At 40.8% G+C, this 12,594-nt stretch overlaps 1 protein-coding gene across 3 annotated transcripts in view; it reads left to right on the plus strand.

The window, feature by feature from the left end:
• Positions 1-12,594, plus strand: part of ITSN1 (intersectin 1) — a 251,948-nt gene that overhangs the window by 72,728 nt on the left and 166,626 nt on the right. For all 3 annotated transcript variants that reach the window (XM_033232372.1, XM_033232369.1, XM_033232370.1), the window contains exons 2-4: positions 2,499-2,558; positions 4,867-4,959; positions 6,269-6,332. In XM_033232372.1, coding sequence (XP_033088263.1) covers positions 2,531-2,558; positions 4,867-4,959; positions 6,269-6,332 — 185 coding nt within the window. In that variant the 5' untranslated portion in view covers positions 2,499-2,530. The remainder of the gene's footprint in view (positions 1-2,498; positions 2,559-4,866; positions 4,960-6,268; positions 6,333-12,594) is intronic.

Here is a 12,594-nt window from a genome sequence, read left to right on the forward strand (position 1 = left end):
GGAGGAGCACTAGAACCGGAAGTGCTCCAGACTAGAGAGGTGAAGCACAGGATTGAAAGTCAAGTGAGCCTGTACAAGTCTGCACTCTGAAGTGTAGGACCCTACCTGCTCCTTCCTTCTTTCATTCCTCCTCAAGGCAGCCCTTACATGAGTTGATCCCTTCGCACCCCACCCAGCACTTCGTTCTGTCTGGCAAAACTTAACAGCTTCGATGAAGAAACCTCCACATACTGAACATTTGGAGGATGAAAAGGGGACTCAATATACCTAATCATTTTACAGAGAAGCCCATCGGTCAACAAACCTGCCACCCACGCTGAGCTTGGGCAGTTTTTTAGTGCCTCACTATTAAATATGGAGGCACATCCAGGGATCACTAGATATATGAGAAAAACCTTAAAAGTGAAAGAGATGGCTGAGACGGGCGGATCACAAGGTCAGGAGTTCGAGACCAGCCTGGCCAACATGGTGAGACCCCCATCTCTACTAAAAATACAAAAAATAGTCAGGTATGGTGGGGCGTGCCTGTAATCCCAGCTACTCAGGAGGCTGAGGCAAGAGAATTCCTTGAACCTGGAAGGCAGAGGTTGCAGTGAGCTGAGATCGCCTGGGCAACAAAGCGAGATTCTGTCTCAAAAAAAAAAAAAGTGAAAGAGACCCAGTCAACGAGCCAATGAACGAAAAAGGAACCCAGAGGAATCCAGTGATCCAAGAAACAGAAGAACAGAGAATGAGAAGGTGCTTTTGGAAATTTTAAAATGTAGTAGTTGGAAAAAACTTCTGTGGACAAATTGGAAGATGAAATTGAGATGTATTAGGGCAAGAGACTGTCATTTTTTTTTAATCTAAATTTAAGATTTTAAATCTGTGAGTAGTACTCATTTATTTACTTATTTAATTTTTATTTTTGAGACAGGGTCTCACTCCAGTTGCTCAGGCTGGAGTACAGTGATCTCAGCTCACTGTAGCCTTGACCTCCTGAGCTTAGGTTATTCTGCCGCCTCAGCCTCCGGAGTAGCTGGAACTACAGGCTCATGCAACCATGCCTGGCTAATTTTTGTATTTTCACTAGAAACAGGATTTTGCCATGTTGATCTCGAACTCCTGGACTCAAGTGATCTGCCTGACTCAGCCTGTCAAAGTGCTGGGATTACAGGTGTGAGCCACTGCGCCCAGCCAATACTCATTTTTAACTGTGCATTTACCCTGTTAAACATAAGGAAAAATATTCACTAAATCTGGATTTATTTGAGACGGAGTCTTGCATTGTAGCCCAGGCTGGAGTGTGGTGGTGCGATCTCAGCTCACTGCAAGCTCCACCTGCCGGGTTCACGCCATTCTCCTGCCTCAGCCTCCCAAGTAGCTGGGACTACAGGTGCCTGCCACCATGCCCGGCTAATTTTTTTTAATTTTTTTATTTTTAGTAGAGACGGGGTTTTACTATGTTAGGATGGTCTCGATATCCTAACCTCGTGATCTGCCTGCCTCGGCCTCCCAAAGTGCTGGGATTACAGGCGTGAGCCACTACACCTGGCCCTAAATCTGGATTTTTGTTTTTAGTTAGAGAAGAGGACTGACTTTTTTTCACATCGGCTGTTCATGAATAAATAATGCCTGATGGAGATTTTTGGAGCATTAAACTTGTGTTTGGTATTCTGGGACAGATGTTGGTGTAATATACCTTGTTTACAGTCTTTCTCAAAATCTTTCAGTGTTTTCTGTGGGAGAAAGGCTGTGGAGTTAGCTGTCCTGCTAACTCCACAGCCTTTGGTCACCAAACGAATGGTATTGCGCTAATCACGTACCCTCTCTGATTTTCATTTTCCTGATCCATAATATGGGGATGGTAATAATGGTAACCTATCTCACAGGGCTGTGATGATGAGTAGAAGAGATAAGACCTATGAATTACCTAGTATAATGTGTAGCATCTTCTAAGTGCTCAATGAAAAGAAGCTTTGATTATATCCATCAAGTAGATGGACTGGTATTTATAGATGGTTAAGAAAAGGGTATAGTCAGCCCTCCGTATCCATCGGTTTTACAAAGTCTGTAGCTTCAGACTACCACAGATTGAAAACATTTGGGGGAAAAAATTGCATCTGTACTAAACATGTACGGAATTCTAAGCATACAGTATAGCAGTCGTTTACATAGCATTTACATTGTATTAGGTGTTGTAAGTAACCTAGAGATTAAAGTATGCAGGAGGACTTGCTTAGGTTATGTGCAAATACTGTGCCATTTTATATCAGGGACTTGAGGATCCACGGATTTTTTTTTAAATCCATGGGAGGTCTTGGAACCTATCTTCCTGGGATAATGAGGGACAACTCTATATTTAAAAAGTAACACGTGAATGAATGAATTCCTTCATTGTAGAGCTATGCTCTGGCTCTAGTATTAGTCCTCTGACCATTAAAGATAGCATGTTGGTGTGTTTATGATTATACAGGAATTAAGTTTTCATAAACTTAAATGTTGCATTTCACTTACAGGCGTCGATTAGCAAGGTAAAAGTAACAGAACCATGGCTCAGTTTCCAACACCTTTTGGTGGTAAGTTTTCAGAAATTTCTCTTTTTAATGTACTTTGGGACCAGATTTTAAAAACTTGATATTGTGGCAAATTTAAAATTAAAAAGTAGAGAAAATAATGTAATCAACCTTCATGTATTCCATCACATAGTTTCATTAATTATCAACTCATGCCCAATATTGTTTCATCTGGATTCTTTTGGAGCAACTCCCAGGCATCATATCATTTCATCTATAAGTATTTTATTATGTGTACCTAAAAGATAAGAAAATATTTAAAGATGTAACTTCAGTGGCATTATCACACCTATAAAAATTTACAATACCGGGCCGGGTGTGGTGGCTCACGCCTGTAATCCCAGCACTTTGGGAGGCTAAGGCCGGTGGATCACCTGAGGTCCGGAGTTCAAGACCAGCCTGGCCAACATAGTGAAACCCTGTCTCTACGAAAAATACAAAGCCGGGCGTGGTGGTGGGCGCCTGTAGTCCCAGCTACTCGGGAGGCTGAGGCAGGAGAATGACATGAACCTAGGAGGCAGAGGTTGCAGTGAGCCGAGGTCGCACCCCTGCACTCCAGCCTGGGTGACAGAGCAAGACTCCATCTCAAAATAAATAAATAAATAAATGTACAATACCATATTATCGTACCTATAAAACGTTTGCTATATCTAGTCTGTACCTTATAGTCTTCGGACATTTCCCTGAGAGTCTTTAGACATTTCTTGTTATGGTTTGTTTGTTTAAATTGGGATCCAAATAAGATACAAACATTGCAATTAGGCCATGTCTTTCCCAAGTCTCTTAGTGAATTTTCCCCCACTCCTCTGTTTTTTTATCAGCAAGTTATTTTTTGAAGTGATGGGGTCATTTACACTTTTTCAAAGCCTGGATTTGAAGCATGACATTTTTGTTTGTTTTACTTTAATTAAACTAAACATAAGTTTGAAATGTATCAGTCTGCATAAAATGTGTTTTGTGGCTAATTTTTCCTAATGTTATTGGGAAATTGTTAATTGTTCTTGCTTATACCCAAGTTACTTTTTAACAAAAATACTTATTAAAAAGTAGTACTTATTAAAAAATACTTATTAAAAATTCATATTAACAGATTACTCTTGGAAGCTGTCTAATCTCATCATGAAGAGAGTAAAAGTCTCTGTGGGATTCTGGTGCAGAGATCTGCAAACTTTTCAGAATTACTATTCTATTTCATTTTTGTTCCCCTTAATTACTGTACAATTTTTGTTTTTTGTTTATAGTTACAGGGATGAATTCTGACAGGGCAGTGAAAATTTTTTCTAGAAGTTGCAGACCTGTAAGGCCTGTGAGGGAAGGGGTCATCTCTGTCTTGGACACCACTTCGTCCCCACAGTAAATATTTTTCCAGTGACTGAATGGATTTTTATTTTATTAGTCAGTGTCATACTAGACCCGGTAGAGAGAAGAGATGCAATGTTTAGATGTTTTTGCTGATATGCTGGGCACATTCACATTTTGTGTGAAACGTACGTATTGTGTATTCCCAGTTTTGTGGAAGGTGTCCAAGCTTTTGAAAGCTTTCCATGTATATAATCTAGAATTATTTTAGTCAATTTGAGGAGACCTAGGACTAAAGTCAGCAAGATCTCAGTCGTGAGTAGACATCTAGTCAGCCTGAGAGCCGAAACTGAAGGAAAACCTAAAACCCATTCTCTTTGGCTATTATTTCATATCAGGACATCCCTGCCCCTCTTGTTTTTTTTTTAACTCTGCTTCCTGCATCCTGAGATACCCATTTTTAAAAACAGCTTTAGTGAAATATAATTTATATTCCATAAAATTTACTAGCTTTAGCTGTATAATAATTTTTAGCAAATTTATAGTTGTGTAACCATCACCACAATCTAATATATTAATATTTTAATCACCCCCCAAAAGATTTTCATAGATATTTATCACACTCAACTTCTTTCATAACTTTTGCCTGTGGTATTTAAGGCACTTGAGGGTACAGTTTTAGGTTTAAGTTAATTTAGTCTGTTGCTTGGGTTTATGTAAGTAAATTATTAATTTACTATAATCTTGCTAACTTATAAGACAAGTTTCTAAAAAAGGAATGTGTGCCTCTTCTTTCCCTCCCTTTCTCTCTCTTTCTGTTTCTTACATTTTGTGTCCTCTTTTACACTTAATTTTCTAACTTTATATGCATAACTTCCAAGGACAAGCAGATGTGACTTTATCAAGTCTTTATAATATATAGACAGAATCTTGAAGTGCTGTGGAAATAGTGTGTGAGAGCATTTTGTTTTGTTTTTCTCGCTGAGTAATTTGTCTTTTCTTTGGATTTTAGGCAGCCTGGATATCTGGGCCATAACTGTAGAGGAAAGAGCGAAGCATGATCAGCAGTTCCATAGTTTAAAGCCAATATCTGGATTCATTACTGGTAATCAGAGTCAGCATTTTTTCATTTTTACTTATCAGTAGTGCAGATGTCTGTGGAAACTATTATGCAAAGCCGAGATGGGCAAATATGACCAAGGAGAGACATTTACCTGTTTTGCCTTAACCTTGTGCCTGTCCTTTTATAATTTTTTTACACATAATAGAATCATACCTTGTTTGCAATTTTTAGTGCATGTCAAACCACTTGTTTGTGCATATAATTTATGGGAATTTGTTAAGATCAAAGGACCAGTGGTTCACACCTGTAATCCCAGCACTTTGAGAGGCTGAGGCGTGCAGATCACTTGAGGTCAGGAGTTCCAAACCAGCCTGGTCAACATGGTGAAACCCCATCTCTACTAAAAATAAAAAATCAGCTGGGTGTGGTGGTGAGCGCCTGTAATCCCAGACACTTGGGAGGCTGAGGCAGGAGAATTGCTTGAACCCAAGAGGCAGAGGTTGCAGTGAACTGAGATCACACCACTGCACTCCAACCTGGGTGACAGAGTGAGACTCCATCTCAAAAAATAAACAAACTAATTTTCCTGTTTGATTATTTTTCAGGAATTCGCTTTAGAAAAAATGGAATCTTTATTTCCTGGGGAATTGTTCTGCTACCACGCCCTGCTAGTTTTTTTGTTTGTTTGAGACAGAGTTTCGCTCTTGTTGCCCAGGCTGGAGTACAATGACATGATCTCTGCTCACTGCAACCTCTGCCTCCCAGTTTCAAACAATTCTCCTGCCTCAGCCTCCCAAGTAGTTGGGATTACAGGCGCCCACTACCACGCCTGGCTTATTTTTTGTATTTTTGGTAGAGATGGGGCTTCACCATGTTGGCCAGGCTGGTCTTCAACTCCTGACCTCAGGTGTGGTTCTTAATCATTGTTATTCTCCGTAAATATATCAGAAGTACCCAGAATTTGGAGTATAGGTATTGGGAATGGCAAATAAATTTTTTTATAAAGTGAAGGTATGGGTCATCGGTTTCCTAAGGATTCCTATAAATGTGCTTTTGCACAGTGGGTAGCTATTCATCCTTAATAGCAGATTAATTAAAGTGGAAAATCTATGCCAAGAAATGGTAGGCCCTTATTGAAATGATTTTTTTTATCCTAAAGTCAGTGCTGACGGATTGTTTTACTGTTGCCTTTGGGCTTATCCTTGAACTTTTATAATGCACTCAACTCGGTATTTATAGTATTACCAGCCTCTTTTTAAATTTTACAATTTTACTGTTAGAGGATTTCTGTTAGCTGTTGAGTTTTGTTTTTTTTTTTTTTTCCCTGAAACCTTTTCCATTTAATTTACAGGTGATCAAGCTAGAAACTTTTTTTTTCAATCTGGGTTACCTCAACCTGTTTTAGCACAGATATGGTAAGTTGGAATTTTACATAAGCATAAGGCAAAATAAAATATCATTTAGTTCTATATGTTAATATGATTTCTTATGTTTTAAAAGGAGAACATGTATTTCTAGCCTGAAATATCTTGTTACTTCTTACCAGAGAATGATGTCTGAAAAGTGTCTTTCTCATATGGAACTAAAACAAAACAAAAAAAGTGGTGATATTTGAATGACAACACTGTCAAAAAGTTGAATTTCCATGGAGACATCTAAATTTTGGTGTTCCTTCACCAGTTAGTTTTGGCTTCATCCATATCACCCATATTTATGTGAATGCCCCACATTTCCTGCTTTATAATGGAATGATTTTTTATCTTTCATTGACTGAAGAATAAAAGGTAAAGAAAATATTAGAGAGTTAATGCATGGTGAATCCATAATATTAATAGATAATATTGAATTCTTCGACTATCACAAATAGACATTCAATCTTTTAAGCCACAGGAAATACAGAGAGTATAATAAAAAAGGGTGGCAAATACAGGTTTGGATTCTAGACTCATGGCTTTGGAGAGCAATGCTGAATTCTGTTGTCCTCTAAGATGTCTCATTTTTTCACCAAGGGTGCTGAATACTTCACTTCCCTGAGTTAATTAGTGCTGTGAAGGCAGCTCGCTGTGAAGAAAGAGCATGTGATTTGTAGTCTACACCTGAGTTTGAATCCCAGATGTACCATGTTCAGTATCTCTGATTTGGAGATAGAGTTACCTTCTTTTACCTCAGTTTTCTAATCTAGAAAATAGGAATGGTTAAGTTTTATGAGAGTTGTTGAGAAGATTCCAGAAAAAGCAAGGACTTATTGTGGCTCCTGTGACATAATAGACCCTCAAAATAAAACCCAAAAAGCTATCATCTCCAGGGACTGGGTATTCTACATAACTGAATTTTCCAGCTGATTACTTTATCCTCTTAAATGACCAAACTTTTACATTTATAATCTTATAGAAATTAATAAAGGTTGATAGAGCTTTGTGTTTCTTTTAAGCACGGTCTACAGAACACAGTCTAAGCTTTTCTCGATGAAATGTCATCATTATGAAAATCAGTTACTCGTCCTGAAATAGCAAAACTTTCACGGTATATATATGTGTGTGTGTGTGTGTGTGTGTGTGTGTATTTGGATATATTTGAATTGAAACAAAATGATACCAGATCCGTGTGCTTTTTTTGGGTGTCCGCTTTATTTTCTTTTTCCTGGTTGTCAGCATATTGGCTGCCAGACTGTCTCTAAACTAGTGTGCTTGCTCCTCTGAAGCCATTCTGATTCTAACTTCTGATCTATTAGAGCTGAAAAATCAGAAAACCAAGCAGTTTTGGAATTACAGTTTAAGTAAAGTAAAAGGCTCAGATGAAGAAACAACCTGCAAGAAAGAAGTCATGTGCAAGTGAGCACAGAAGTGCTGTTCTGTCAGTTAAATGTGACAATTTAAACACAAGAGACCTGTGGCACCTGTGTGAACGTAACAAGCTTCTTCTGCTTTGCACCTCATACATGATCATGTCTCACACCATCAGGACATCTCACTGGAACCTTCTTCCCCAGACTTAACTTCCTCCACTGGATTATGCTTTTATGTTCTATTCCCAGTTTTTGAAAGTTCATTTTTCTTTCAACACTGAAAAATTATTCATCAGATATCTACTATGGGCCAGGGACTGTTAGTAGGTGCTTGGAATATAGCAATGAACAAAATAGACAGAATCCATTCTTTTATTGAAACTACAATCTAGTGGAGGAAGACAGTAACAACACAAAAATTGTCATGTGGTGGTAAGTGTGATGGAGTAAAACAAAATACACTCTAATGAATTTAATTTTTTTCTTCTGTTTTTTGTAGAGATGGGATCTTGCTATGTTGTCCGTGTTGGTCTCGAACTCCTGGACTCAGGCCATCTTCCTGCCCTTGCCTCCCAAAGTGCTGGGATTATAGGTGTAGCCACCATGCCTGGCAAAGACAACCGTCTTAATTGAAAAAAGTGACATTTGGCTGGGTGTGGTGGCCCACTTCTGTAATCCCAATGCTTTGGGAGGTCAAGGTGGGAGCATTGCTTGAGCCTAGGAGTTTGAGACCAACCTGGGCAACATAATGAGCCCTTATCTTTGAAAAAATTTAAAAAAATTTAAAAAAAAATTTTTTTTTTTTTTTTTGGAGATGGAGTTTTGCTCTTGTTGTCCAGGCTGGATTGCAATGGCACGATCTTGGCTCACTGCAATCTCCGCCTCCCAGCTTTAAGCTATTCTCCTGCCTCGGCCTCCTGAGTAGCTGGGATTGCAGGCCTGCACCACCGCACGTGGCTAATTTTGGTATTTTTAGTAGAGACGGGATTTCACCATGTTGGTCATGCTGGTCTTGAACTCCTGACCTTGTGATCTGCCCGCCTCGACCTCCCAAAGTGCTGGAATTACAGGCATGAGCCACTGTGCCCGGCCAAAAAAATTTTTTTTAATTAGCTGGGCATTGTGCATGCCTGTAGTCTTAGCTGCTAGGGAGGCTGAAGCGGGAGAATTGCTTGAGCCCTGAAGTTCGAGGCTGCAGTCAGCTATGATTGTGCCTTCTAGCCTGGGTGACAGAGCAAGACCCTGTCTCTAAAAAATAAGAACAGTTGTCTTAACTTTCTAAAGTACTTTTTACCTGAGTGGCCCAAAGTCAAGTTTTTATAGTGACCATTTTTATTAATTAAAGATGGTAATTTGGCAATCTTAGATTGAATCAATTAATCTTTAATTTTTTTCTTACGTTTTGCTAAATAAGTTTGTGATGGCGTATTTTACTATCAAAAAATGTCTGTAACATTTTTTTTCCCCAAAAGAAGTATCTTTGAAAAGTCATTGGAAATTTCATGAACCACTGATATCCTGCCCAGATGATGGAATAATGCAGTGCAAAGTATGAGTTTAGCAAGATCTATCTTTCAACTAAGCTGACTGATACTTAGTCACATAGTAACCCTGGGCAGTACTTGATCTTTTAAAGCCTAGGGGTGTTTTTTGTTTGTTTTTTCGTGTTTATATTTTGAGATGGAGTCTTGCTCTGTTGCCCAGGCTGTAGTGCAATGGCACGAACTTAGCTCACTGCAACCTCTGCCTCCCAGGTTCAAGTGATTCTCCTGCCTCAGCCTCCCAAGTAGCTGGGATTATAGGTGCCCACCACCATGCCCGCCTAATTTTTGTATTTTTAGTAGAGACAGGGTTTCACCATGTTAGCTAGCCTGGTCTCAAACCCCTGACCTGAAGTAATCTGCTTGCCTCAGCCTCCCAAAGTGCTGGAATTACAGGCGTGACCCACTGCAGCCGGCCAAACCTAGGTTTTTAAAATTGCAACTAATAATAGCTGATCTAAAGAAGCAGCCCTCCCAACCCCCATACTGTTCTTATTTTCTTCTGTGATTTTTCTGATAGGGTCCCAGGGTAAGTCCTTACTCCTTTTGGTAGAGAGAGTAATGGGTTTGACTCTGAAGTTTTAGGCAGTCCTTGTGTCAGTCATCTGGGGAAGAAGATAATTTTTTGCTTTTTTGTTTGTTTTTGAGACAGGGTCTTACTCTGTCACCCAGTCTGGAGTGCAGTGGCATGATCATAGCTCACTGCAACCTCAACCTTCTGGGCTCAAACAGTCATCTCACTTTAGCCTCCTGAGTAGCTGAGACTACAGGCATGGACCACCACACCTGGCTAATTTTTGTGTTTTATGTGGAGATGGGGTTTTGCCATGCTGCCCAGGCTGGTCTTGAACTCCTAGACTCAAGCAGTCTGCCCGTCTCAGCCTCCCAAAGTCCTGGGATTATAGGCATTAGCCACCGCATTCAGCAAAGAAGAGAAGTTTGGATTGAGAATTGGAAACTGTCTGGTTTCTCTCTGAGCTTTACTTACTTTGTTCTGGACTTTGTTTCAAATATTTGAGTGATATGAACTGATGGACAGTATATGTTAGAAACCTTTATTATGTTTTATTTCTGTGTAGAAAATATATTCCAGTTAACTAATTTGTGAACTTTTGAACTGTTATCTGTTAATGCTTTGGGGACTCCTTGTCTCTCCTAGCTGATTTCCAATTAAGAATATAAGAAAACCTTAATTCTCAGAGGATGGAGTCAGGTCAGTGTGTGTAATGCCAAATTATAACTGTGGCCAAAGATGATACATCTTCCTAGAAATTGTCTTATTAATAAGGAGCTGGAAGGAAGTTGGCAGATATCCTTTTGGCAATTGAAGTGCTTAGAATTTTTCCAACCTTGCTGTGATGTGGAGGGGAGGAGAATAAAGCAGTGGGAATAGACAAGAGCCAGAAGGTACAGGAAGGAAAAAGAGACGGTGGTAAAGAGGCTGGATGAGGGCTCTGGAATCTGAGGCAGAGGGCTGGCAGAAATGGAGAGAAAAGAGGGAGCGAGGGAGCACTACCTGCAAATGGGCCCTGAGAGGAAAGAAAGGAACCAGACACATGAAGGCAAGGATTAGATCAGCTTTATGATCTGGTTCAGAATGGGTGGGTCAGAGCAAACAGCCATATATTAATAGTTTGTACTTAAGACACTCCTGAGTATGTGTCAGAAGGGCCTTCAACCCCAACAAGATCAATTTGCTAAACTCAATACAAAAAAAAAAAAAAAGAATAAGGCATCCTGGACTCTTGATCCCCTCTCCTCCATCCCTCGTTCCTGAGCCTTTGCCATCTCAGTAGTTCATGGCATTGAACTAAGATGACATCTTAGTTACCTGGCTGCCCAAACCAACACCTGGGCACCACACTTGATTTCTCTCTTTTCTACACCCTGCACACCCAATCCATCAACATGACTGCATTTACCGACTTTATCCCCAGTCTGGCCACTTCTTTCCTACGGCTGCCATCCTAACCTGTCATCTCACCTGGGCCACTGTTCGAGCATCTGGACTGGATTCTCTCTTTCATACTTGCCCCTTTAGATTCTAGTCTCCAAACAGCAGCTGGAATAATCTTTTTTTTGAGACAAAGTCTCACTCTGTAGCCCAGGCTCGGCAGTGGTGCAATCTGGGCTCACTGCAACCTCCATCTCCCGGGTCCAAGTGATTTTTCTGCACCAGCACCTTGAGTAACTGGGATTACAGGTGCACACTACCACGCCCGGCTAATTTTTGTATTTTTAGTAGAGATGGGGTTTCACTACGTTGGCCAGGCTGGGCTTGAACTCCTGACCTCAGATGATTCACCCGCCTCAGCCTCCCAAAGTGCTGGGATTATAGGCATGAGCCACCGCGTCTGCCAGGAATCTTTTCAGGAGTACAGTGGTGCGATCTCAGCTTACTGCAACCTCTGTCTCCCAGGTTGAAGCAATTCTCCTGCCTCAGCCTCCTGAGTTGCTGGGACTACAGGCATGCACCACCATGCCCAACTAATTTTTGTATTTTCAGTAGCGGGGTTTCACCATGTTGGACAGGATGGTCTGGATCTCGTGACCTCGTGATCCGCCCACCTCAGCCTCCCAAAGTGCTGGGATTATGAGCTTAAGCCATCCTGCCCAGCCTTCTTCCTGTTCTTTAAATGAGCCAGGCTTCTCTTTGCCTCGGGGTCATTGCACTTAGTGTTTCCTCTTCCTATAATTCAGTTGCTGTAGTTCCTCACATTGCAGGTTCATTGCCTTTCAGGTTTCAGTTCATATGTCACCTGCCCAAAGTGGCATTCCGTGACCAACTAATCTGAAGTGGTCCCCTCTGCCCACCTCGTCCCTTTACCTTGGTAGCACTTATCACCATGTAGAGTAATTTGGTTTGTTCTCGTTAGTTCTACTTGCACTAAATTATAAGCTCTGTGGTAGCAGGAACTGTGTCTTTTTCATAGATGTAACCCCAATTTCCAGATAGATGCCCACCCCCCTCCCCCCAATAATTGGTTTTTGAATGAATGAGAATGAATGTTTGACGAAGCTGGTTTAGTCTGCGCTGCTGCTGGGTCTCACTTCCAGCCCAGGGGGCCGCAGGCGAGAGATGAGCAACCTGAGGCCAGCCTTTGTGGATGAGCTAGGCTCTTAAAGGAATCTATAGATGCCAACACTGCGGGGAATGAGGTGGGGCAAGAGGAGCCTGGCCTCATCCCTTCATCCTGTAACACACACAGAGTAGTTTCAGAGTTGTTACATTCACCTCCACTATAAACAACAAATTTAGGCTTGGTGCTGTGGCTCATGCCTGTAATCCCAGCATTTGGGAGGCTGAGGCAGGAGGATCACTTGAGCCCAGGAGTTTGAGACCTGCCTGGG

Source organism: Trachypithecus francoisi, unplaced genomic scaffold (genome assembly GCF_009764315.1).
Source record: "Trachypithecus francoisi isolate TF-2019V2 unplaced genomic scaffold, Tfra_2.0 Lachesis_group14, whole genome shotgun sequence".
Lineage (NCBI taxonomy): Eukaryota > Metazoa > Chordata > Mammalia > Primates > Cercopithecidae > Trachypithecus > Trachypithecus francoisi.